A 26,951-nucleotide genomic window follows, 5' to 3' on the forward strand; every position below is an offset into this window, starting at 1 on the left:
TTAAAGTTATATTTACTATCCCAACATCCTGATTTGAAAAATTGTTGGCGGAGTCTGACTCTGCCTGGAAACTGACAGAAAATATGAGTCACGTTAAGTTTTGGAGAGCTTAGTCTTTATCGCACGGCTTGTTAATTGCTAATTAGACCAGATATTACTTTTTTATACGTCATCGCAATAATTCGTTTATAGTCAAAGAGCCCTGAATAAAGACAGTATACAGTTTACTTGCGTATAAAACTCAATTACTTTGCTACATTGCACAGAAGTGTTCGGATAATTTAGAAAAGCTAATGGGGTAAAAAGTCCTAGGGTGGTCACCTACATGCTGGGCTGGCTCAATTTAAAAAGCGTGTAAGGCTCCTTAAAACTTTGGTTAAAATAGATCAGCCCGGAAAAAAATTATAGCAGAAACTGACGTACTTGGCCACGATCCTCATTCACGAGGGAGCTACTGAGAGGAAGAATATAAATAACACTTTAATAAACTGAACCTAGCCGAAAATCTCTGTTTTGTTTCATATCACCTATGTTAAACAGCCAAAATTTGAACTGAGTTTTATTTTAGGATGAATGTATTTATCGCCAACTTCATGAGGGTAAATAGAAGTGTATGAAACAAAAAATACTATTCAGTATTAATTACTCAAGTTTATTTATAATGTTACATGGAATACTTTTTTCTTTTACATCCCTTAAAAAAGTTGATAAATGGATCATCTGCGAATGTTTTCAGTTTATCCTTGTTAAAGTATTCTTCGATTTCTTCCAAAGTTCTTCCTTCAGTTTCCGGCATGTAAAAGTAGAGGCATATGGTTCCCAAGAAACCAAACCCAGAATACACAGCAAATGTGCCCCATAACTTTAAGTTGTTTTCAAGGTCTATAAAAGTTTTCGCACCGAGAAATGTGAATATGTAATTGCTGGCCGCTGCTATGCCTTGTGCGGAAGCACGACTCCTAGAAAAACATAATAATTTTTTTTAAATACAGGCAAGTTTTATTAATATCAAAGAAAGTATATGTGTGTATATTTGTTACAAAGATTAACAGTTCATATGGTTGATATTCTAAAAACAAGAAATATAGGGTCGACTAAGTTATGGGAAGCCTCGTCATAATAATCACCATTTCATCCATAGGATACCCACAGCTGGGCAGACATCTTTCTACATAGATTTTGAATAGGACCGGTTAGAAGCGAGATCATTTTATAGTGGTTAAACTTAGTGAATTTTAAAAGTAGAATGCGGGCTGCGCATGACTGATCATCGTGGCAATCTTTGGAGGAGACATATGACTTGCAGTGGGCGTCTATGGGCTATTATAATAGTAATGATGATTATTAGAGAATAGCACCATTAAGCTTAGATGATTTAAAACTAATCAACTATAAGTAAAAATTTAGGTAACTCACCGGAATGGAAATACTTCTCCCAGCAACACCCAAGGTAAACTCAAACCCGTGAACATGGCCATAAAATAGAATAATATCAAGGGCAAGTGGCTTTTCTCTTTTGGAAACGTATCAGTGTCGAAGGAGTAAACGGATTCGCTGAGATTGATCTTAGCATAAATGCTAAGACTAGCGCAGAAGATGGCCGTACCAAACATTGCTGATAGGATGATTTTACGTTTACCCAATATCTTCACCAAAGCCACCACCATAATGCTCGTAACTAAAGTTATAACACCAACCATCAGCTGAAAGAATGTTTTGTTAATAAATGTTTGTTTAAGATTATAGGTCGCTAAAATTATCTTCGTCTGGTTATAATTTCAAAACGGGTTTCAATGTATATAAACCGATGGCAACATTCGAAAGGCTTCGTAACGTATTCTCGTTCAAAATACCGCAATGTCTGAAGACTAATTTCTTTGTCTAGTGTGTGTTTCTGGTGATGATATACGGATCTGAAACGTTCGCTTCGCTTACGATGAGCCTTATAAGGCTTAAGATCACCCAGATAGCAATGGGGTGGGAGCTCGGAGCTCTGCTGTGAGATTGTTTCAGAACGAAGGTCGAAGAATTGCTGACAATGAGCCGGTAGGCGCGACATGGGTAGACCCTCAACTAAGAGTACCGACCACACAGTCAAGGTTGCAGTAAGTCGCTAAATATGGACAGTGCAAGACGGGTTATTTCGGTGATTTTTGGGAAATGCCTTGCAGTGGACGTCTATAGGCTGACATGAAGGTATTTTTATATTTTAGTACCGTTGCTTGTGAATGAGTGCTGTTTTTAAATAAGAGGTGTAGGATAATAATTCAAATTATATTTCTAATGAAAATATTTACCACGACATCCTTCCCATCTTGTGACATTCCCAAAGCACCACAAATGTTAACCATGTTCGGCCGTATCGGTGTTAGACCACTCATAACAAAGAAGAGAAAATACATCATCACTAACGAGAGAGGTCTCATAGTTTCTTTACTTAACATTATATACCTGAATTTGTAAATGGATCTGAAAATCAATAGATGTATTATTTGTCAATTTTACAGGATTATTGGTTATAAATGTAAACGCTTCAAAGAGGTGATTGTATAGCTTCTTTGATGTCAATTAATGTGTGGTTCACCATATTCAAAAATAAATTGCTACAAAAACAATAAATGAAGTAATAATAATATAGAAAGAAAGAGAGATAAAGAGTTTTCAAAATTCGGATTATTCATATTACAATTAATTATTATCTTCTCTCTATGCCTGTATACTTTATGGTGTCAAAAGTTACTGGCCTGTTACATTTCATTAAAAAAATGAATGCTTTATATTTTGAAGTGATCACTTTATACAGGGTGATTGGAAGCTGCAAAAGTTTTAAAGCTTTTTGCTTACAAATGAGTTATACATTAACTCCTTAACTTTCTACTTTGATTAATCTTAACCGTCTCCTTTAAAATAAAGAGACTTAGTAGATGTTATATTCAACGGTAACACGTTCTACAACCGACTTATGTGGTAAAAGATTTGGTAATAAACGAAGAAGAAGGTGCGCCGGCATTTAAAAATTTATATTCTCTGATGATCTTAAAGACCTCTCATGTGTATCATGAAAATTAAAATCTTGATTTGAAATAAGATGATAAAGAAGAAGATGAGTGAACAGATAGAAAAGAATGTTATAAAGTAGATAAAGCACGTGGAGGTTCCGGCGAAGCTTCCGGGTTGCCAATTGAGTTGAACTCGAAGTTCGGAAGCATGATCACATTTTCGAAATCCAAATATGAAAAGAATACAAACATCTTCAAGGCACTCAAGTTTATTTAGTTGATTTTCTGTGAGGTCTAGATAGCTGACATCTGCTTAATCAAGGATGGGGAGAAGTAATGCTGTGCAAGAGTAATCTTAGTTGTAGTACGTCAAAATTAGTTTAGACGTCTTTACTAGATCATATCGCATAAACTAACAACATTTAAATCGCATAATAAAAGCGTTATGAGACATAGGCTTTATTACAATTTTTATAAAGCGATTTAATGGCGAACATAAGAACCGTGTCTATTAAAGAAGAAAGTAAAAAGTAGTGTTACACAACGAAATATCTGAAAAAAAATTGTATGAAATTTAATTAAATTAATAAATTTACCGTTTCAAGGCGTTCATCTTCCAGTGCTCACAACTTTTTGAACCCCCATCCTTTACATTCTCGCAAATTGCGCAATGACGTAACTTCTTACTGTATTCCACTAAATCGTCAAACTCCTTTTTAACATTTTCTGGTTTTGTCCATCCTCGTAAATAACAGAGAGATTTTAGGGCATCCTTATCCCTTCCTCTTGAGATTAACCACACTGGAGTTTCTGGAACCTGTAAATACGTAATAGTCATATACATGAAAGCGTTGGCACATATTTATCTAAAGTTAAAGCGATGGTTTGTTATATAAATCAATTTAGTATCAAAAAATAACGGCAAATGTTTTCGGGCCTCAGAGACAAGCCAACAGTTGCTCAACGAGCTATTAAGAGGGCAACTTTGTAATTTTCATTTCAAAATCGATTCAGGAATGCGTAGATCCGTAGAAGAACGACATTGCAGATTGGCAAAGAGACCACACAGCGCACATAACGAATAGCCGCTGGAACCTTCAGGTTCTGGAGTGGAAAACACCGACCGACAAGCGCAGCATTGGACGTATGTTTACACGGTTGAAAAACGTATTTGTTAAGGTGATGATGATGATATGATGCTGAATGCAGGCCATTCCAATTGGAATCATCGAAAATCTTAATGGAATTCCCCTTTAAACTTTTTTCTATAGAGATTAAGAATAATTTGTTAGTAAATTGATATTACATATTGATTATATGCAGTAATAATCTTTAAATCGAAGTCTTTAATAGTTTTATAGTAGTGTTTTTTCGTAGTAAATCAATGGGTCTAGATATCTAAGAATGTCTTTTTCTTTCTTTTAAATCTAAATTTAAAAGTATTTTAATAAATAAATCTTATTAAAGCATTCACGAGTTTTTGGTTGATTGTAACTTGGTTTGTTTACGCATTCACATAGTTGATGTTAGGATGTATATAACAAATATTTTAATATTTCATCTAAAATGAGCAACTGTTGAGTTTCTGATCGGTTCTACTTAGCAGATCAGAATTCCGAGCAAGTTGTTGCCATACTAAATATAATATTAAAATAATCGATGATTTAAAACTGCTTTTGAAAGACAACTTGAATAAAGATATTTTGAATTTGAAATTTGGATTAGTGGATTTTAATTTTGTGGTAACCGTATGTTGGTTTGTTATTAAATATTTCACTTTGTTTGTAGTTCCGTTTGAAAGATGAGCGCATTCGTAACAATATGATCATGCTCTTGGTATGTGAAATGTTACACAGGATGTAGAGTATTTATCTAAGCTAACAAATAAAGTAGTATAATTGACATTATTACAATGTTTCATGAGATTTTAAGCCGTTATAACACTTGAAACATCTACGTTTTATAATGGATTATGGATTTACTCTCTAAATATTTAATTTTATTCATTCAACATCATGATAATAATTGTGTAGGTATTTACTGTACAATATGATAATCATAATTACATTAATAATATGATTGTTTCTCGTAATCTCGCTAACCTTAGAATTTATTTTTTGTTCACCACTGGGAAAATAGCAAATAGTTATTTAATTCCTTAGTTTAAAGTACTTTTACGTGATCCATCATTTTTTAAAATAAAAACTGTTTATAAGAAATAAAAAAATGTAAACTACATGGTTATTTATTTATTATGAATATGCACTTACAAAATATCTGTAAATACAATGGGTTAGAATGCGAACCCAGACCTACGAACCTATATATACAATAAAATATGAAAAGTGTAAACATAATGAAACCAACACATGAGTGAGAGTGTATTTGCTTGTATGTGTGTGCTTATACAGATGTAAGTCACCAAATTAAATATCATTTTTTCAGAGGCCAGTTATTTCAGATTTTATCTTTGATTTAATTTAATAGTAATCTTACCAAAAACACGAAGGCCATCGAAATGGCGGGTACAACGAGACTGATTAGCGCTGCTTGCCGCCAGTCCACTACCGTGCCCAGGGAGTACATTACGAACACACCGAATGCGGTGAAGAACTGTGTTAACGTGCAGAGACTTCCTCGCACAGACGCTTCACTGAAAATATATTCAACAACATGATCTTAATAATTAAAGTTATAGATACCCTGTTTCTCACAAGACATTGGGAAATAGTGTAGTGTACATTTATAATAACTGCCTTTCCCACTCACGATTTGTCTCGTAGAGAAATCCTACATGGGTTATCTTCTGTTGCGAGGCAACGGAAGGATTATTTAGGACTCATACCCGCTAAATCCCTTGATGACAGTTGTTAAAACTACGGCAACGCTTTTGCATACTACCTTAGTTTCTGCGATTGCCCTAGTGCCTCAATGTGTTAAGGAACAGCTGGAGTTCTCCCCCTGCTATTACAAGTACATAAATAGAATTATCTGAAACGCCAACGAGCGGCGAGGATACATATGCAGCGGCCCTTCCAGAGTCCAGCGACAAGGCCTCATTAGGGGTTTGGAGGACAAAGTGGTAAAACGTCCTCTGACTTTCAGGTCTACGGTGATGTGAGGAGCTCAGAAGTTCTAGGTTCGTCAACGCATTAAACAACTGTCAAAGATTATGTTCGTTTTTGTTTTACGATTGTTAGACTTTACTGCTTCATCATCTCAAAGATAGATCACACTCAAAATTTCTTTAACATCACACCAGTTACCTTGTGTTATAAATTACGTAATTATATTAACTTCGTCGTCGTCTATAGGCATGGGCCTTCTACGTCAATCATCACCTCAATTGAAGTCTGTGTTAGGAGATGACTGTTCTTATTCGCGACTATGGTATATGGTATACGTACTAAACTGTGTTTTGTTAATAGTATGCAAAATACTGTGGCGAGTGAGTTTATTCATTTATTTATTCTATTATTTCTATTGTCCACATAGAATTATTTACCTCCTGTGTATGTTATGAGAAGATTGCTAGAAGTCTTTTAATATAATTTTTCCAGTCACTTTAATAGAAACTAGAATCAGATTGTGCTCTTAAAGCTACGATTTATAAATTGATAAACAAAACTGTTAAGCATTTTTTGAATTACATATCAACTACTATTTTGCGTAGATTAAATGCGCTGAAACATAAAAAGAAACAACTTCTGTTTAGTTATTCCTATCGTCAAAGGAAAGACGTCTTCCAGCTATAACAATGTCATCTTAAAAACCATTTATTAACTTATGTTAGACAACAATCCTGACTAAAAAGTTTTATAACCTTTTTAATCAGGATTGTTCTTAATTATCTTAAGTCAGGCTTTAAAATATTATAACAATATTTACGTAAAATTTATTCGATTTGGTCTATGATAAGAAGATTAACACATAAAAGTTATTGACCTAAAAGAAAAATTAATCTCTGATAATCATTACGAAACTGTCCTGTTGAAATAGATTCATTGTCACCGCATTTAAAGGGGCGATTGAAAAATTGTGAAATAATGTGACGTGTTACGATGTTACCCATCATAACCAAAGATTAATTGTAATACGATGGACAGTAAATATGGCTGAATACACATATTGCAAACACTTCTCTTTTCTTTCATTTGCATATGTGTATTCTTTACAATTTTTCTAACTAAAACAGTTTTGAAGTGTTAGCAAGTTTTCTTTTCACTTTTTTCTGCGCGCAATTTTCGGTAGATATTATTGGTCTCACGTGTATGTATTCTATTGGTTCATTATTTATTGTTAGTCTCTGATTGTGAAGACTGACATTATTTTTGTTTTTATTAAGTTGATTGTCAAATATACTTTTTCGCTTCCCATCGCTAGCTGTTGTAACCTTCTTTGTAATGTACTCTAATAAAATACAATTGGTCATATGGGAAGCACCCACATCAAGTTTTCGTTATTTAGTCCCATATTTGACCATTCAAGAATTCTAATCGTCATTTCTAGGACGGCCAAAAATAATTTGAATAAGAAGGTATTACCTTGGCATACTCCTCTTTCAATATAGAATTCTTCGCCTGTAGATTTTAAGTTTACTTGCGCAGTACTTTTTTATTGTATATTTTTAAATATCCACATAAATTTTTATAAACATAAAATTATAAATGTTTTCTGTACATAAGTAAAGATACACACTGCTGTATCTGCTTCCAACGCCTGCATTGGAAATAAATGAGGGAGGCTTGTGTTTAGTATTGGATGTCCTAGCACGGGAATGATGATGATATAGACTGCACACATAGACACTTTTCACCAGTCATATATTTGTAGGTTTGCTTCTGACCAGCTTCAGTAAGAAATTCAAGCAGCGTATCTTACGAAGTCTGAGATACGATCACGTCCTCCCATAAGGTGTGACAACAATAGCGCAGTAACAAATTGAACGACCTTGTAACAAGACCATAAATCAATCTTTACTGCCAATGTGTTAAACACGATTCATACGAGAACCTCAGAGGTTATTATTCGGTGTTTCTTGCGTCCAGGTACTCCAGGTAAAGTTCACCTTAGAGTCCTTATAGCTTGGTGTCTCTTCAATCCGGTAAAAATTATAATGAATCCTAAAAAGGCCTTCGAGTTGTTTACTGTAAGGAGGTCTAGTTTAAGTGCCTTAAGTGTCTTTAGAATTTAATACCATTTTACAGAGAATATTTGAAAAATTCTTCTTTCTGGTATGTTTTACGCTAAACGCTTTCGTGGGACTTCCGCATCTTATTACAAATCGTTAATTAAATCTAATTTAATTAATGAAAAATAAAAATTATCATTACCAGATTTCTCCCACGTAGGCGTTTATTGGTGCTTCCATAACACCAGATCCTAATCCCAACAGTGCATTGGCTACAAACAATGATGGCAAATTCCATGCGTAGTACATAAGGATCCAAGCTAACAGATGCGGTATATTGACCAGAAAATTTGCTCTTTTACGTCCGCAGTAGTCCACTAAGGGACCTGACACTAACGCGCCAATGGGTTGCGTTAAATAAGAAAGGCTCCCTGAAAATGAACAATTAACGATTATAATATAATAAAACCAAAATGGGGAACACGTGAATAAAATTATTTTAAAGAAAAATTACAATAATCATGTTAATGTTAGAGTTAGTATAAGTACTGATAATTATTGAGATTGTACCTTAATTACTGTTTAATCTTACAAATTATTAATTTACTCATTTACTTTTTATTTTAGGAAGGCTGGTTAGATGGACAATAAATATAATTACGATAGTAAATTAAAGATATGACAGATAAAATCATTTTTATATTTACAACTAATTTACAAAAAGACAATGTTATACATTACCGAACCATGATGCCTGGTTTTCATTTAATGATAATCCTTCCTTTGCATTAAGAAGACTTGGCAATGCGATTGTTGCAAAACTTATGGCCATCCCAAGGTCTAGCAGGAGAAAGTTGGGTGGCATACATGATATAATCTAAAAACAATTTATTTATTTTTATCATATAGTACTGACTCAAAAAAAACGTTACTAGCTTTTTAACGGATCATAAGTATCAATTGCTATTGCCTGTCAGCCCTAATTATTTGTATTTATAAAGGATGGCAGAAGGTCACCTAGAGATCAATAGAGAGCTATACTCGTAGCTTCACTACCAGATCGATTTAGAAATGAGGAAATCGTAGAAGAACCAAAGTCAAGAGTGGTGCCCACGAGCGAGGTACATGAAGCTTGGGTGAGCTCATCACTAAGTGACCGATGAAATAATCAAAATCACGAGAAGTCACTGGGTACAGGCAGCGCAAATCCTGTCATTGCGGCGATCATTGGAATACGCCTTTGCCTTGTAATCCACGTCTATCAGCTAGGATGAATGAATACACCTATGTCCCGATTTACACGGTAAATACGTTCCTGAGAAAAACGTGTAAATTGAAAATTAAAAATTTTCAAGTCAACCGTGTAAATCGAAAAGCTTGCAGAAAAAATGCATAATTTTGCTATTTAACAGTTGTGATTTTTTTCAATATTTTTAGGTGTACACAGAAATAAAAATAAAATGCATTGACAAGTTAAAATATTTAATATATTACGGAAACACTGTTTTTTTATTTAATTACAATACATTAAACAGAAGAAAAAAAACCAAAGGTGTTTTATTATCCTTTATCACTGTCAGAAATTACTCTCATTCTTTTTTCGGAATCGAAGGTTCGAATTTACTTTCGTCACTCAAAGTTATTTGTGCCGATTCGATGTTTGAAGCAGAAATATTTACATTATGAGAGATGGTAATAAAAATCGGTTATTGAAACAAAAAAAACTTATTTGGAAAACCGTGTAAAAGCGAAAACGTGTAAAACATAATGACCCCGATGTATGTCGTTTTTGTGTTAATATGAAATTTAAAAGAAGTTTAACTATACCAGAATTTTAAAATTATCTGTGTCTCTTAAGCTTTTAATAATACGCTTACAATCAATTTTATTGACAAAAATTGTTTTCTCAGTAATTCCATACATATAAAGCGTTATCAAGAAAACAGTAAACAGTACTTCTTTGTCTGATTAAAGTACCAATTAACCTTATACTCTATATTCTCGTATTGGTGTGGTTAAACCGGTTTCACGTAAAGTTAAATGTACGTACTATTGAGTAATTTTTTTAAAATTTTACTCTGCTTGGAGTCGTTATAGATTTTCAATTTTTTTTTTAATAATTTGGAAAAAAGGAAATCGATGATACGGACGTGCACTATAATTATTTAAGTTTCAAAACAAAAATGTTGCTATCATATACATATAATCTTGCACGTCAAGAAAATTTAAAATAATAAAAAATTCAAATTTAAAAAATTTTTCATTACACATTATCTTTTCCATATTATTTTAAACAAAAAAAAAACAACTAAATAACGGTAAAAATCTGTTATAAATTCATTAGTTAGTTAATCGGTCAATAACTTTTAAAATAACCACAAATTTTTAATAAACGTGGTCTCTACACAATTGGGAAGTATACTTTGAAGTGATGATCCAAATGATACGTACATGTTTATAATAATCATCTTAGATACATAAAGAACTCGAGTGTTATGTATCTTATCTCCATATATATCCTATATATATATATATATATATATATATATATATTTATATATATATATATATATATAAATACATATATATATATATATATATATATACATATATATATATATATATATCATTTGATCAGCAACAAAATATTTCGTTTCTTGATTTCAATCATGACATTACATTGCCGAGTCTATTGGTTTAATTGATCGGATATTTTTAGGTCATAATGCTACTTCTGACTGCGTAATAATTCGATGAACAACGGGTGTGAATATTATTCTTATATATACTATGATAATTCTTAGTACGAAACTGAATACGGTAAAAGTAAAATTACTTGGGTTAATAAGTTTTAATGTTTCAGCGTAAAATTCGTTATAAATTTTTAAAAATTTCTTTGCAGTTGCGTATTCCTCCAAGATTATAACAATCAATGGTTAACAAATTCAAAAAGAGCCTAAGAAACAGATTAGAATGCTATGCTTAATTCTCTCGATTTCAAAATACTTCAGCGGAATATACTGATGCCAAATGCTTATGAATTCCAAAAATATTTTTTTAATGTTATATTGCGCAGTTAAACATATGCTTATTTAATAACCAACTATTTAATGTAAAATTATTAAGTTAGTATTTGTGCGAATAATATTGTAGTAATCCTATGCATGAGATTTCGTAATAATTCTATACATAGGATTCTGTATTAATTCTATAAATGAAACTTTATAGTTATTATATGAATACGGTTTTGTATTACTGTCCATGTTCATTTAAAGGCATTTGTGTTGTTGTAGCACGTGATGTTACTGTCATAGACGGTTATCTGCAAGGAGAGTGTTTTACTGGTAGATAGATCTATTTCTCGAAATATGAAATAATGCATGTCGTTTTTTTTATTTGACGTACTAAATTTAACTAAAGGAGATATTTCGTGATAGAGATAACAATGTCTGTATATCTGTAAACACTGTTGATGTATAGTTTATTGTTTAAGATGATCTTAAGATACTGTGGGAAATAGATTTATTTTGTGATACGGTAGTGTGTAGAGCGTTTTATCCTAGACAATTTTATCGTGTATTATTTCTTTTGGATTCGAGTAATAGTTTACGTCTCGTATATTCTTCTTAGGTCTCTTTTATTTCCAGTAACAATAACAAGTTCTGGTGCTTTTGCACGGTTTCACCGCTAGTATAAAGAGAGATAGAAATCAGTTTTGGGAATTACGGACTTACTTTGAGATTGACGAGACTCAAAGGAGAAGCTTCATTACTAGCATTAATGTCAGTTGACTCAATACATTGTATTTTAAAGCTATGATCTAGTAATCAGAAAATTTAGATAAGATATAACACCTTTTTAAAATTAACCTTCTGTTTTATATTTGAATCAAATGCGGGAGAATTTGTTGTGATAAATAATTTATTTAGCTTGTTAATGTACAATTACTTCTCTTAGACTGGGCTAAGTGAACGAATTGTACACTGATTATCAAACAAGCTTTTAAATGTCAATCTTGTATCTAAAAAATTAATACCCTCTACATTACAAATTAAGACTATTTATATGTCTTATTATATTATATTTCGATTTTGGTATTGCATTACTTTATTGAAATTAAACTTCTATTAAGCACCCTTGCGGTAGAGAACTGAGACTTGCGATCGCGGGCTCGAATTGTCGTGATACAATTTTGTATAATTTATACCTTATGCATTTATTATATAAGATTGTCACTGCTTACAAACAAGTTATTCGAGGATGGGAAGTAGCGTTTTCTGCATACCACAATAACACACTTGATCGCCAACACGCCTGTTAAGCGTGGCGATTATACCTTGCCATGGCGTCTATGGATTAAAACGACTTCGATTCAATTTGTGTATTAATATAGTTACTGTCATTATCATGATCGAGCCAGCCGACAGACGCCCGCAACAAAGATCAAAAATCGCCATGCCGTAGTATGTCACGATGACCAATTGCAGCTTCACCCAGGGACTTTCTGCAACCTTGACTATGTATATTTTTTTTATCGGATTTTTAATGCTGACCAATTGTTATTTGCAAATTCCGCAGGATCGGGGCGGTAGAGCGCAAAGGACGCCTAGCTTAAAACCTCTCATTGACTATGTCGTTGGTGCATCTAACAGGGATAATATCCACGCTGGGGCTATTGGCTTGTGGTCATCCACTCAAGAACCTTTCGACCTTAACAAATACTATACAAGTAACTTATAGGATCTGTTATTTTGGATATAAAGAATTAATTCTCACTTTTACTAGTCTTTGTAGGTTCCATCGTGAAGACTATACCTGCAGTCGTACATCGTAAGCACTACTGAGTTATGAGCTGGTTAGCTTCGTCGGATTCAAGTAGTCTGAACGCCGTAGGCTATTTCGGCTAAGCATCTTCGACTAACTAAGCTAAAGCACAGGATAATCCACCGAAAACGCTACATACTTAGCGCACGGTACCCAGATGGGATCGTGGATTAAGCCATCAATCAGCAGAGTAGGTTGCAGGTATGTTCCCCAGAGGGCGGAATATTAAAGGCAGTATTTGTGTTGAAAGTGCACAAATTAGTCATAGTTACTAATTATAATATTGTTTACAAAACTCTGCGTTACTCCGCATAGTTATGGGCAGCCGTAATATTCACTATCAGGTGAAATAATTTTCTAAAATAATACTACGCATTTGTTTTATAAATATATGTATGGAGTTTAAAATAATTATCTACCCACAATTAATGAAAATTGGTCATTAGTTTTAACGATTATTTAATTGTTTATAATGACATAAATAACGAGATGTATTTGTGTGGAAACTTTACAGTTGCGATCACAATAGAACAATTATGCCGAACTCTTACCAAATAAAACATACGAAGTGTCCCTGCCTTTAATTGGGACAACGAGTATACTTTCTCAATACTAAAATTACCTTCGCGTTTGCAGTGAAATCAGACCTCTTAATATTTTAACCTATTTAAAAAAAACTAATGTCCTTTTTTAATTTAAAATAAAAATAATAATGTCTTACAAACCTGAGATGTGATGCATCGTATTCGACTCACTGGAATTGTTATTTGTTCTTGTATTTTATGCACCATAACTGTTTTTAAATTTGCACACTCTTTACTTTTTAAATATATTTATTTAAAACATATCGATCACTAACAGACGTTTCTATTAAAGTTTTTAATTTTCATTCCTCAAGAACAGGTAGCGTGTAACATCACAGTGTGTTCACTAAACGGCAAACCGCTTGTGTCGTTCGTATATACAGTTTAGCCGGGCATGATAGCGTTAATTTTATCTCGTTTTTAACAATTTACTTATCATGTCGTTTTTAAAAGCAGTATTACAAATGTTTAAGAAAAGTAAATACTTTAATTTAAAAAAAATATTAATTCTCTAGGTAATTAATTTAATTATGTTATGTAATTTTTCTAATTAGTCTAAATTATTTCACAAATCATTGTTTTACAAGGCCCTAAAATATTATTTAAATATAATTTCAAGATACATAATTATTTATACAAAAGAGGACCCACGATGTATCTAAAAACTTGAAACATATACTATAACAGATAATATCTTATCAGAAATATACCAACATCAGACGTTTTCCGAACTTTTGTCACAAAATACTACGTAGATGATGTTATAAACATAAAGGGTAGGTGACGGAAGCCGAACTTACCTCACTTTCCATTAGTTTTACCGAATAGTCATACCAATAACGGAAGTTTTCTTTCCAAAAAACATACATATAAGATTACTGGGAATAATGAGGAATAATTCCTCATAAAGAGAATTCAAAAATTAGCTCGCGAGATATAGATACACCTTATTTTATTTATGTTCATCAATTTTAAGAGAAACTTAAAGATCTTTTTAAAAAGGGAATAAGCGCATCTATCAAATATTTACATTTACTTTTTGTGTTTGATAATTAAAATTACGAATAAAAAATCGTTTACAGTATTCAATGTAATATGAGAATTAATTTTTTATTCACAAAGAATCGTAATTTTTAACGATAGGAAGTATTTAAGATTGCCAGTGCATACAGTTCTGAGCGAATACAAGGTTTCAAACAAAGATAAAATTAAGAGGTCGTTAATATTGCTATATCACTACGTATGTACACTACACTTGTAGCGAGATTTTTATGATTCCCTACACACATATGCCGTCTTTTACGACCTGCTATACTTGTTTATTTTTTTTCTGTCCAAATATTACGTTCCACCATTTTAAGTTACATTACTAACGATTGTAGGTATCCTACATTCAGCGTTTCCCGACGACGTAAATAATTTACATTCTTTTTTATTCTTTCGATACCCGGATACACTTAAAGGGACAATTTTTGTCTTTTTATTTCTGTAAGTCTAAAATTTATTCAATACATCTTCATTCCACACTTTTCTTTCATAACATTTATTACAAATATTTTGGTAAGCGTTAGCGCTAAGAGAAGTAGATGGAAAAACTCCACGAAGGCCTTTTGTTAAAAGAGAAAAAAATTTACTGAATGAATTAATACCGTAACGTTTATGAGGATCATTGATTTTACCCTGTACTATAAGTATAAACAAAATAGATCGCCTTGTTTTTGAATTTCGTCATCGAAGCAATAGTCAAATATTTAACACATGGAAGGAGATTATTGTTTTCGGTACAGAAAAATTTTGTGTTGATTATAGAAGAGCGACGCTTGGGGTAAAATTGATTACAAAATACATGCATTATTAGGGGCATCTAGTAGTATCACAAATTATCATTTGCAAATGTTTCGGGTGCTTAAAAATTTATTCTGTTATCACTAGATGGCAGTGATATCAATGTCTGAATTTGTAATTTGATTATGTTTCTTAGCGGAGAGGAGAAGAATATGTTTGACTACTATTATTATTTTGCTGTTATTTTTTTTTATTAAATATTATTTGTTACACAGTAAAGATGTCGAAATATTGAGAATAATTCAAAAACAATATGTCATATGACTTATTTTTAATATAAAACTTTACTATATAAATATTAATGCTAAATTTGTCTATCTCGCAGTTTTATATTTGTTTGTCAGTATTTCTTTTACGTAACTTTTTTAATGAGTTTATTACAGGGTCATCAGCAAATGTTTGTACTTTGTCACCGTTGAAAAAAACTTCGATTTCTTCTAGACTTTTGCCTTCAGTTTCCGGTAGGAAAAAGTATAAGAATATTGTACCAAGGAAGCCAAAGAATGCGTATACTGCGAAGGTGCCCCATAGCTGTATATGTATTTCCAAGTCTATCAGAGTCTTTGCACCGAGGAATGTAAAGACGTAGTTGCTCGCAGCTGCAATACCTTGGGCTGATGCACGGCTTCTGTGGATATTATAATATATTTTATAATTAAGAATGTCGATAATAGTTTAAGAAGCGTCTTACTTCAAAACGAGCGAGTTTTCAAAGTGGTCTGGGCGAACCTTCTGGGTTCCACAGGTGACTCGACGAGGATCGACATTGCAAATAATTATCGGCTTTCGATAACGAAGAATTAAAATGTTCGCTTGACTTCACCTAACAATGTAGGTAGGTTATATTAGTGAAGATGGATGAAATTAATTATTTACTTTATTTTTTTGATATTCATTCAAAGCATAATCAATTCTCATTTTGTTTGGTATTGAAACTCAATTTTTGAAAATTGTGAACTTCTGAATTAAGATGTAATGGATAATGTGTCAAAAATCCGTTTGTTATCTATTTCTCATACATTTTATTGCTGGCTATTTTCTCGGAGCAACCAGCATAATATTAAGTAGTTTTTTTTTTCATTTTAATATTTATTCTTATCTTATTCAAAGACTATGTTTAAAATAAAGCTAATAATATTAATAACGATATAGTATCAACTTACCGGAATGGAAAAACTTCTCCGACCAAAACCCACGGCAAGCTAAAACCGGTACAGATCGCCATTATGTAAAACAAGATCATCGGTACATAGCTCGTGTCTTTCGGAAATGTCCTTGTGTCGTAGGAGAAAACGGAACTTTGCAAATGGTTTTTGGCGTATATGCTTAACGCAGTGCAAGAAATCGCCGTACCTAGCATAGACGCCAGGGCCATTTTGCGTTTTCCAAGTTTTCTAATTAGCACAATGACAAGAATACTCGCGCAAATTGTTATAATGCCAACGTTAAGCTGTAAAGCAAACAAAGCATTATGGTAAAAAAAAACATTTAAAAAGTGTGTTGAAAAGATCAGTATTTCATTTTCGCAGCATAAAATAATCCCACCACTATTATTATGTCAGCCGATAGGCGTCCACCACAAGGCATAGGTCAGGGGTAGTCAAGCTCTTTGATAATGCGAGCCAATTTTCGAAATTTGAAATTTTTTGCGAGCCGCAATTGAATACGCATTAAAACACCCATAAAAATGTTGTTTTTTTACAAAATATGTGCATTGAGGTTAGATATAAAGGCACACTTATATGACAGCACTCCTAATAATGCTTAAGATGCCGGTTAATTATTTATGATCGGTACTTCGATTTCGCTAATTTTATGGTGGAATAATAGTAATAATAGCTAACAGCAGTAATTTCTTTCGATTTCCCAGAGCTGACATAGATATTACAAAATTAAATATTGAAATCGTCGGCCTACCTAGTGGAAGGCTTACCCATGCCGCCTCTGCTGTCGAGTGGTTGCCACATAAGTATCGTTCGGGCCCAGCGGCCATTGGTTATAATTCCACAATAAAATAAATGAACAACGAATACATATTTCTCCTAATTAATATTTAACTATAGTTCTTTTGAAACCGAGGAAACAAAAAAATGAGCCGCCACGAGCGTTGCCAGCGTACAGCGGTACCGGTAGTACTACATTGATTTTTGATAGTAAAAGTATTATAAAGGCATCAGAACATTTTATACTAAAAAAAACATAAATTATGTAAATATATAACGATCTTTTGGATTTACTAACTTATCTTTAGCGGGCTATAACATTTTGATTAATAAGAAAATATTTTTTTTAAATATTGCGAACATATGTACCGCAACGCACACTAAAATAACTAAAAAAAAATGAGTTCCGACATAATTTGTTATAAGCCAATAATATTTTAAGTGTCTATATTTTACCGCGTTATTTCTCGGAAAAAGGGAAACAAATTATATGAAAATTAACGAGTCTTACAACAATGTCTTTTCCGTCTTGTGCCATTCCGAAAGCTCCGCATATATTGATCATGTTCGGTTTGATGGGCGTGAGCCCGCTCATGACGTAGAATAAGAAGTACACCATGACGAATATCAAAGGTCTTAACGTCTCCTTGCCAAGCATGACATATCTGAACTTGTACATAGATCTGAAAAGAAACTTTCGAAACTTTGAATTGAAAAGTAAAAAGAAAACCAAAGTAAAGAATCGTCATTATGACTGCCGATAGATACGCATTGCAAAGCATAGGCCTCCCATAAATGTCGACAAGGATAGGTCTTGCGTTGCCCACATCCAGCGAGCGTAATCAGTTTACATTGACTATATCGCCGGTCCACTTAGTAGGGGGTCTACACCCTAAACAAAAATATTTTTAGAGAAATCCAACTAAAGAGAAAAATGCATCCTAAGAATTCAAAGGAAAAAAATTATTTCCAAGCTTTAAATGACTTCCTTCTGATGGTATTATGTCAAATCATTATTATACAATTTTATAAATATATAGATGTAATCATAAAATGATGTAAATATAAGAGATGCGAAAAACCTTTAGACAATAAAAGAACACAATAACTTTATAAAAATCAAATAATAATGCTACTTTTAACGCTTTGCATTCACACACATTTTGTAACTTGAGATAAGAACAGTTGTGTTAAAGTTGATATATATATGACATTTCTAAATAGATATTTGTGAAACTACCATTATTTTATCTCTAGTAGTAATTACGGGATGTATTTCATTCATACTTGTGACATAATCATTATTCAATAAATTATAATTAATCATGATGATATTCCTTTCATTAACTTCGTGTTCGCCTTCATAGACTTGACAATAACAACATGTATTAACTCCTATATTTACAGACATACACACATTTATCTACATTATTATTATTTTATCTTATTTTTTCTATCAATGTTATCGTTTTCTCTTAATAAAAACATGCATGCGAAAATGTGTTAAAGAAATTCATTAGCAGTCGAACCGTTGTTAAGTTTTGTGTATATATTTATGTAAATGCACCTTATAATAGGGTTCATTGTAGCATGCTCGCAGTGCTGTGTATGTGTGTTATACAACTTGTAGCAAATGACGCAGTTTTGGAGTTTTTTACTGTACTGGACGAGTTGATCGAACTCTTCCCTAACGTGTTCTGGTGTCGTCCAACCGCGAAGCTTGCAGAGTGAATTCATAGCGTCTTTTTCTCTTCCCCGTGACAACAACCATACGGGCGTTTCTGGAACCTGGAAAATAAATACATTGCTCTTCCGTAAAACATACATATAACAACTTTCTTACCATTATAACTAATCTAACGTTACTAAATAATCTTAAGTTTACAGTCTTGGCGGTCAAGTATGATACTAGATATTTTATTATTAAAATAGACTTGAATCTATAGACAATTAATGCCTAAAGTTATTTTACAAGTTTTTGTCCCAGTTTGTAGTTTGCAACACGCAATGTTTTAAGATTATTTCTATATAAAAACTTTGCTGTTGTTTTACCATTTTTACTGCGTATGTACTTTTTGATTTAACAATGAAGTCGTTTAATAACTGCTAGAAATATAGAATCTATCGAAAAGAGTATAAGTTTATTAGATCTAAAACAATTGTATACTGTTAATTTAATTTTAATAAATTGATTATGATGAAATATATGCAGTGTTAAAACACAAAACGTATCAAAGGAGTGATTCTCATTTCTTCATAAGTTTTTGTGGTATATACATTATGATAACGTATAAATTGATATTTATGATCAAAAACTGACAGAATAGATCACCATTCTGTCAGTTATTGATTTTTAAAATGTGACGTCTCCACACCAGAACCTTAAATTCTGAAACCACCCACCCAGTGGACATCTTTTTTACGCGTTGCTTCAACTTGCTTATATGTTATCTGGGCTATCGTATATCTACCGATCTTTTTTCTCCTAATTCGATCTTTTAGAGAAATATCTAGATTAAGGCTATGAGCCGCTTTGTGATCGACTGTTTTTGCTACGAGATTCGAAGTCCTTGTTTGTACTGTTTTGCATTTTAACTTACCAACGTCACAAGGGCCATAGAACTGATAGGTACAACAAGACTTATGATCGCTGCCCTTCGCCAGTCCACAACAGAGCCCAGAAAGTACATCGCAAAAATGCCGAATGATAAAAACAGTTGTGTTAAAGTTGATAATGAACCGCGAATTGAAGGTTCGCTGAAAAAACAACATATAAGGAAAAATATTAACGAATAATGGAAATCAAATATTTTTAAATGATCACTTAATTTATCATCAATTGTTTTTTAATTTAAAGTTTACCTTATTTCTCCCACGTATGCATTAATGGGCGCTTCCATAATGCCGGTTCCAAGGCCGAGCAAAGCATTGGCTATAAACAGTGAAGGTAGATTCCACGCAAAGTACATAAGTATCCAAGCTATTATGTGTGGGATGTTAACTAGAAAATTGGCTTTTCTCCTTCCAAAGTAATCAACGATGGGCCCAGAAATAAATGCACCAAAGGGTTGCGTAAGAGATGATAGACTTCCTAGAAAATTAATGAATGTATCATTTTAATTATAATTTTTAATCATGTTATCATTACATATGCATCATGTTAAATTTATTTACCAAACCAAGATGCTTGGATATCGTTTAATGATAAACCCTCTCGAGCGTCTAAAAGTGCCGGCAACGCTATCGTTGGAAAACTTACCGCCATTCCTAGATCCAGTAAAAGAAAATTAGGAGATAAGGATGAAATAATCTGGAAATAAATACACAGAAAAAATATTATTAGCGAACTACGTCGTTTTTAATGTAAACTTTTAATGCAATAGTACATTAAAAGCAGAAAACGTTTCAAGCTTTTTAAAATATTTTATTTACATGTTATTTATATTAGGTTGTATAAAATTGTCGAATTTCAATTTCTTAAACTTTAAACCCCAATATCTGTTTGTTAAATTTATTTAAAATCAATTTAAACACGTAATCATCATTATAATTTTATCGGTACGACGGACATCCACGGCTAGACATAACTTTTTCACAGAAATGTAAGCTCCATGATTTGTAGCTTATTTTATAATATATTTTGTTGCATTAAATGTTTCATTTGAATTGTTTATTTTTGAATAAGAATTTAGTTCGTTGTATATTTAAATCCTATATTTACAAAGTGGTATCTGCTTTCGATAATGGTACTGTTATACAATGTTATACAATATAATGATAACAACAACAAATTATAAAATAAAATATATTCACAGAGTAATAATTACATATTTGAATAAAGTATTTAGTACAATTTTTTTCTACTACTCTAAAAGAGGAGTTTCAAAATTAAATGATTGTAATATGATTGGTTCCTGGGGCGTTGTGATCAAAAAGTAAAGTTGGATGGAATCACTGTTTTCATTTTAGCTTTTTGAGATTCACTTTAGTATTATTTTATTAATAAATTAATTAATAAAACATTTTCTGTTTTTTTTGAAATGGATTATTTCGTGGTTGGAACTCCGCCGCAAAGCAAATTTCCACTGTTAGATTTAATCTTTACTATATAGTTAAATTTTGCGAGCTGTCTATAAGAAAAAGTCTGAGAATCTCTGATTTACGTAACATTTATTAAAAAATATGTAAAAAAGGTCATAATTGTGTTAATTAATTAATACCTTTTTTTTGGTTTGGTTTTAGCTCTGTCTCAGTGGTCTTACATAAAACTATTCGATAAGCAAAAACAAATTGTGCGTTTTCTCAAATTTTAAAAACATGATAACTTCGACATAACACGTCCATGACATTATTTGGTTAAACAACCTTAAATTCGTTCAAAAAGGTCGTGTGTAATCTTTATATTTTATATGATGATAATTGTCGACATGAATGTAGGTCAAACTTAGATAAATCTTTCAAACATAAATATAAACTTCAATCCCTTAAAGGTTACATTTATGTGTATACCTTTTAAAAAGGCGTTAAATATATTCTCGTTTGCGTGTACATACTTGTTGCTGTACAACATTTACTGCTGAACCCGTTATTGTACTTGTGACAGTTAATTTTAATTCAGTTTCTTCTTTAGGAAAGACGCATATGATGAAGCAATTAAAATAATACCATTATAAGAAATTATACCATAGATTATTTAGATAACAATCTCTAATATCTCTTTTCTTGTGTAAATATCTGTAATCATAATATATATAAGTGAATAGGAAGCTACTGGATGCATGTCGTATACACCGGTCCTTTTGAGAGTCTATGTCCACCAGAGGATGATATTTGAAAGGACGATGAACCAAATGCGCCAAATATCATCGACACTAATGCAATATCGTTAACTTTAGTAGCGCATGATTTATTTATGTTTGTACACGTTGAGCTCTTGATGAAACTGCAAGATGAAAAAGTTTCGTCCGACGCACGTGACTTGTTCACGTTGGTTGCGTGCAAGGTCAACGTGTTATACCTTACAATGTATATTTTAAGAAAAAATCAAACTGGAGAAAATTATACTTTCGAATACCAATTTTTAATGGACGTTAATGTAATATAATGATAAATGCATAAAAAAAAACATTTAATTTTAACATTTCCATTATGTACTCATTGGACATAATATACAACATTCCTTGAACCGTCAATTTCATTCATGCGTCAATAACTGTTAAGAAAAAACGTGACTACTTCATAAAGATTAAATAATCTAAAAAAATATTGTCTTTAAGATTCATTACCGGTTTCTTAGTCTTTTACATTAAAATATTTTTTAGTCATTATTTCCATTATATGATTCACAGCGTTCATTTTTATTACTAGAACCTCCACATCTTGGAGCTCACTTCATCTGAAACTTCGGAGTTTTTGGTAATGGGAACGTTTATTTTTACATCACACTCAAAGCATGTAAAAATAATATAACTAATATGGACTTTCATGCATATAAATTTATTTTTTCAGGGACCAACCAACAGTTTTAAAAATACATGTCCTTGTTTTTTAACAAAACTTAAAATTGTATGAAATTTTATCGTCAGATTCCGTAATTTTAATTAGAAAAATATAAGTTTTTTCATCTTTTTTATTAAAAGACAATTAAAATGTTCCAGACACAAACAATACAACTAAAAATGTTCCATAATACGCCTTGAGTCTGCAAATTATTAAAGTTTTAAATTAATTATTGATATAAGATTGTTTGTTTGAATATTTGTCTTCTTTTATGATTACTTTGTTTTTATCCGATAGTATTCTTTTACTTTTTATTTACATTTGATATCGTGTTAAACTTGAAACCATTACCGATATTCGTATTTTAATATAAACGATGATTTCACTGCGACTTTTTATTTGTAAAATTTTAAAACTTGTTGGCGACCTGCTATGTCTTTCCTTGTAAATTGATGTCAAACCTTGCATTATACTTAAAAAAAAGATTATTCTGATATAATAAATTTTAACTTCTGTAAAATTTTGAAAATCGTGTCTGATAAGTCTAGACAGTAAATAGGGCGTTTTATAAACTATACTGGAATTAGGTTCTGTTGGGAAAAAGAGCGGTAAACTACTTCTCGCAGAGGAAGTATTTTCCCAGTACGTGAAGAAATTCAGTTACTCCGCAGAATGTATCTGATTTTGTTTATTAAAATACACTTTCCAGAGATTATGAATGAAATCAAGCAATCTGATCCCAGATAATGTACAGTAAGCTACCGCTTTTAGATTTATAATGTTGAAGAGGGTTTTAAATATCTAAATAGAAGACTCTGAAAACTATCTGTATGAAATTTTATGTTATTATCAAAAAAATATATTCCCGCTGAGTTTCTTTCGCATGTTCTTTTCAGGTCTTGAGGCATTTTAATCCGAACATCTGGTAGATTCAACTAGACATCAATAAGAGATGCAATTAGTCCATCGCAGAAAAAAATTATACATTTTTAATTCGAATTAGTAGATTTTGAGGAGGTCGTAATTTTTAAAAACGTTTGAACATTTGCATAAAGTATATGTATATCGTGTTTAAATAAACTGATCGATGTTTTACTAACAATTAAAATTATACAACAATCATGTGGCAAAAACAAGATTATTAATCAGTTGAAATAGCATCAATTCAGTGACGTCAATTTGAAAAATTAAAAATAAGTTATTATTCACATGCTTAACTATTAATAATCTAAAAATATTAACACAAAAGAACTGATAAATTAATATTAATTACAAACATTAACTATAACATGTGTAATGTAATTACTTATGTATTCTCTAACGCTGCTCACCAATCCACAATATTATTTCGAACTAATGCACTCTACGAGACAAGCTGTACCTAGTGTAGTGTTTAGGCAGTAAGTTTTATAGTAATTCTGATGTTATTAAAAAAATGTTATGATTATTTTAACAACACCATACCTGTGAAGCAACACTTCTGAATCTGCTAACAGCTGGAGTCATCGGATCCATTTGCACTTTAATCACCATTTTTAAAGCTTATCTTATATGAGAATATTAATAAATATTTCATATATATAAAAATTCACTTTAAACGTTTTATTATTACGCAGATCTTTTTTTAATTTCAGGTGCTATTGGTACGGAGAGACGCGTACTCCATTCAGGCAAGAATTGCCAAATGGTTAAAATATTATCTCTGTGCTAAGCTTCTGTGTTTACTGTGTCTCGTATATATTACGAAGTTATAGATTGCAGTAATGATCTTAGCTGAATTTCAACAGTTTATTTAACATATTAGAGTGGAATTACAATATCCACAGTTTCATTTAATTAGAAATAGAACTTTAATTATTACCCAAACTTTTTTAAATTCTGTTATTGTTTATGTTATTCTCATTTTCAGGTATTATTATTGGAAAAAAAACATTATTTTATTGCAAAATAAAAATTTTTGTTTCGAAATTTTATGGTCGTATTTAAGAAATATTTTACTTACTCACATCATGTGATTGTGTGCTCGAAAATAAATAAAAATGTTTAATTACGGTTTTTTTTTATATAGGCGGACAAAATTTATATAGACATTTTAGTGTTCTCGCATCTATGGATTATATAAAAAATATATAAAGAAAAACCTTTAATACTTTTTTATTAGGCATATATGTTTTCTTAGCTTCTAGCCTAATAATATTTACAAAGTATAGGTTTCTAGACTTTTGCCGTAGACCAAATCCATACCCTTTACATTCCTATCATATTCAAAAACTCCATAAAATTTTCTTTAATTATGGAATTTGGAAATATGGAATATGCAAGTTTTTATAAGTATAAAAAAATCACTCAGCATCACCAAAATATTATGTATAAATATATACTCGTATATATATGATAGTTGAAGTCAAGCCAAAATTTTATTTTATTTCTTCGTAAATGAAATTTTTCAATCTTAATTTTTTGATCCCGTTGACTTCCGTTAAACCTCCTGTAGACCTTTGGGCCCCCCTAAACCACTTTAGATACTAAGGATCCAGAGCGTCAGTGGTAGCGATGATCGAAAAAGGTATAGCGATTTCTAGCTTGCATTGTGAAGTCATATTAACAATATGCCTTAGTGCAAGTACCATGCAATAGTTGAATTTTTACAATCGGTTTATAGTCTTTATATCGATTTACAAACAATAAATTTGATTACTCGAAATTTTATCTTAAAATTCGGAATCCGCAGGCATTTTTGTATTAACATTGAACATTATTTTCATTAAACACTTCAACTATTGGGGATTATATTAAACAGATGTATGTATCTATCGGTGCCATAGATATATGATGTATGTATGTGCAATGATTTTAATGCTAAGTGGCCTGGTCTTGACTTTTTTCGTATATCGCTATGCAAGTCCGGAAAAATAGCATTAACACATTTGCTAGATAAAGATGAATAATGATTTTATTTTTTGTAATATATGGTGCATGTGTATAGTTGTTAAAACATAACATACTATGTTTATTTATTTCATTTTGTATATCGTACATATAGTAAATTTTGTACACAACTAATTAGCCCTTAAATAATGTATTCAGATACAGACAACATAATCAGTTATGTTGTGTTTTTTAATATAAATATATTAAGAATGAGAAAGTGCTACTTCACACCGCTGCATGTATGTCGACGCATTGCGCGTGTGACGTATCTACTAAAGATTATTACTGTTAATATGGATTGTCTTGATTGATTGTTGTGTTCAGTGGCATAGGGTTTAGTGCTTGTTCCATAAACTTATACAACCCTACATAGATTCGTGTTTTTGTTTACCCTATAAATAGACTAAATGATTTTATTATACGAGCGTGAAGACTATACAATGATCTCTCTACTGTTTCTCGCCCACAAAAGAAATAACAAAGATTTTTTCTGATAAGGTAAGATCTAATCAGAAGGTTTTTTAATAATTCTTACGTAAAACTTAGGTAGATTCTTTAGATAGATTAGACACTCAAATTAAAACTTAATTACATTTGTTTTTATTATAACAGCTGTAAATTCTGAATTTTGAAGAATTTGCACTTATTTTTCTTTTTTTGTGGTTATGGTGCCAAGTTAAAATTGATAAAATTTTTGAAGAATTTATAGATTCTTAAATTGTATATAATGTCGACATGTTTGTTTTGTTTTGTACTCTTATATTTGTTAAAACTTTTAAATGATCTTCTCATATTTATGTTCTGCTATTATTATTTAATCTAGCTATAAATTTTGCGAAAACTATAGAAATATTACAAATTAACATATTTACCAATTTACGTTTTTTTTAGATTATTAAGTATTGTGTAAGTAGTACTTCCAAAAAATATTTACGTGAACTTCAAGCATATAAGAGAAATATTTCGGATTTGTTTGCATATTGTTCAGTGTTTTTTTTTAGTTAAAAACACATCGAACTGACTTGAATTCGTGTATAAGGGTAACCAAATAACTTTAACTGGTAAGAACCAGTATGTTATTATTATCTGTGTCATGATAATTATGTTGTCACTAATCTAATCACCAAACCATCAAGTGCTTAACTTATGTGATGAAAATAATGCAACCTCACCTGTATAAAGATAGAAAAGATAG

At 31.5% G+C, this 26,951-nt stretch overlaps 2 protein-coding genes across 2 annotated transcripts; both read right to left on the bottom strand.

The window, feature by feature from the left end:
• Positions 1 to 651: 651 nt before the first annotated feature.
• Positions 652 to 13,941, bottom strand: LOC137920247 (facilitated trehalose transporter Tret1-like). The gene is made up of 8 exons (XM_068763526.1): positions 13,680 to 13,941; positions 8,872 to 9,007; positions 8,333 to 8,561; positions 5,496 to 5,652; positions 3,596 to 3,816; positions 2,298 to 2,469; positions 1,417 to 1,703; positions 652 to 959 (listed from the first exon to the last, which is right to left on the bottom strand). Exons 1-8 carry the CDS (start codon positions 13,743 to 13,745, stop codon positions 665 to 667), a joined length of 1,563 nt encoding a protein of 520 aa, XP_068619627.1. The 5' UTR covers positions 13,746 to 13,941; the 3' UTR covers positions 652 to 664.
• A 1,740-nt stretch (positions 13,942 to 15,681) lies between these two features.
• Positions 15,682 to 24,358, bottom strand: LOC137920309 (facilitated trehalose transporter Tret1-like). Its single transcript, XM_068763604.1, has 8 exons — positions 24,290 to 24,358; positions 20,501 to 20,636; positions 20,189 to 20,417; positions 19,927 to 20,083; positions 18,894 to 19,114; positions 17,838 to 18,009; positions 16,547 to 16,833; positions 15,682 to 16,011 (listed from the first exon to the last, which is right to left on the bottom strand). Exons 1-8 carry the CDS (start codon positions 24,356 to 24,358, stop codon positions 15,711 to 15,713), a joined length of 1,572 nt encoding a protein of 523 aa, XP_068619705.1. The 3' UTR covers positions 15,682 to 15,710.
• Positions 24,359 to 26,951: the final 2,593 nt, after the last annotated feature.

The sequence above is a fragment of the Battus philenor genome, unplaced genomic scaffold, assembly GCF_028537555.1.
Source record: "Battus philenor isolate CCGP_79_NKW_IND1 unplaced genomic scaffold, ilBatPhil1.0.hap1 SCAF_18, whole genome shotgun sequence".
In the NCBI taxonomy this organism is placed as follows: domain Eukaryota; kingdom Metazoa; phylum Arthropoda; class Insecta; order Lepidoptera; family Papilionidae; genus Battus; species Battus philenor.

Coding starts and splice junctions, on each gene's coding strand:
- LOC137920247 (XM_068763526.1), bottom strand. CDS start 13,745: ATGGTGCATAAAATACAAGAACAAATAACAATTCCAGTGAGTCGAATA. Junction 9,008..13,679: donor TACGATGCATCACATCTCAG/GTTTGTAAGACA, acceptor AATTGTTTTTAG/ATTATATCATGTATGCCACC. Junction 1,704..2,297: donor AAGATGGGAAGGATGTCGTG/GTAAATATTTTC, acceptor ACATTCTTTCAG/CTGATGGTTGGTGTTATAAC.
- LOC137920309 (XM_068763604.1), bottom strand. CDS start 24,358: ATGGTGATTAAAGTGCAAATGGATCCGATGACTCCAGCTGTTAGCAGA. Junction 20,418..20,500: donor TATCCAAGCATCTTGGTTTG/GTAAATAAATTT, acceptor TTAATTTTCTAG/GAAGTCTATCATCTCTTACG. Junction 16,012..16,546: donor GGAGAAGTTTTTCCATTCCG/GTAAGTTGATAC, acceptor TAATATCCACAG/AAGCCGTGCATCAGCCCAAG.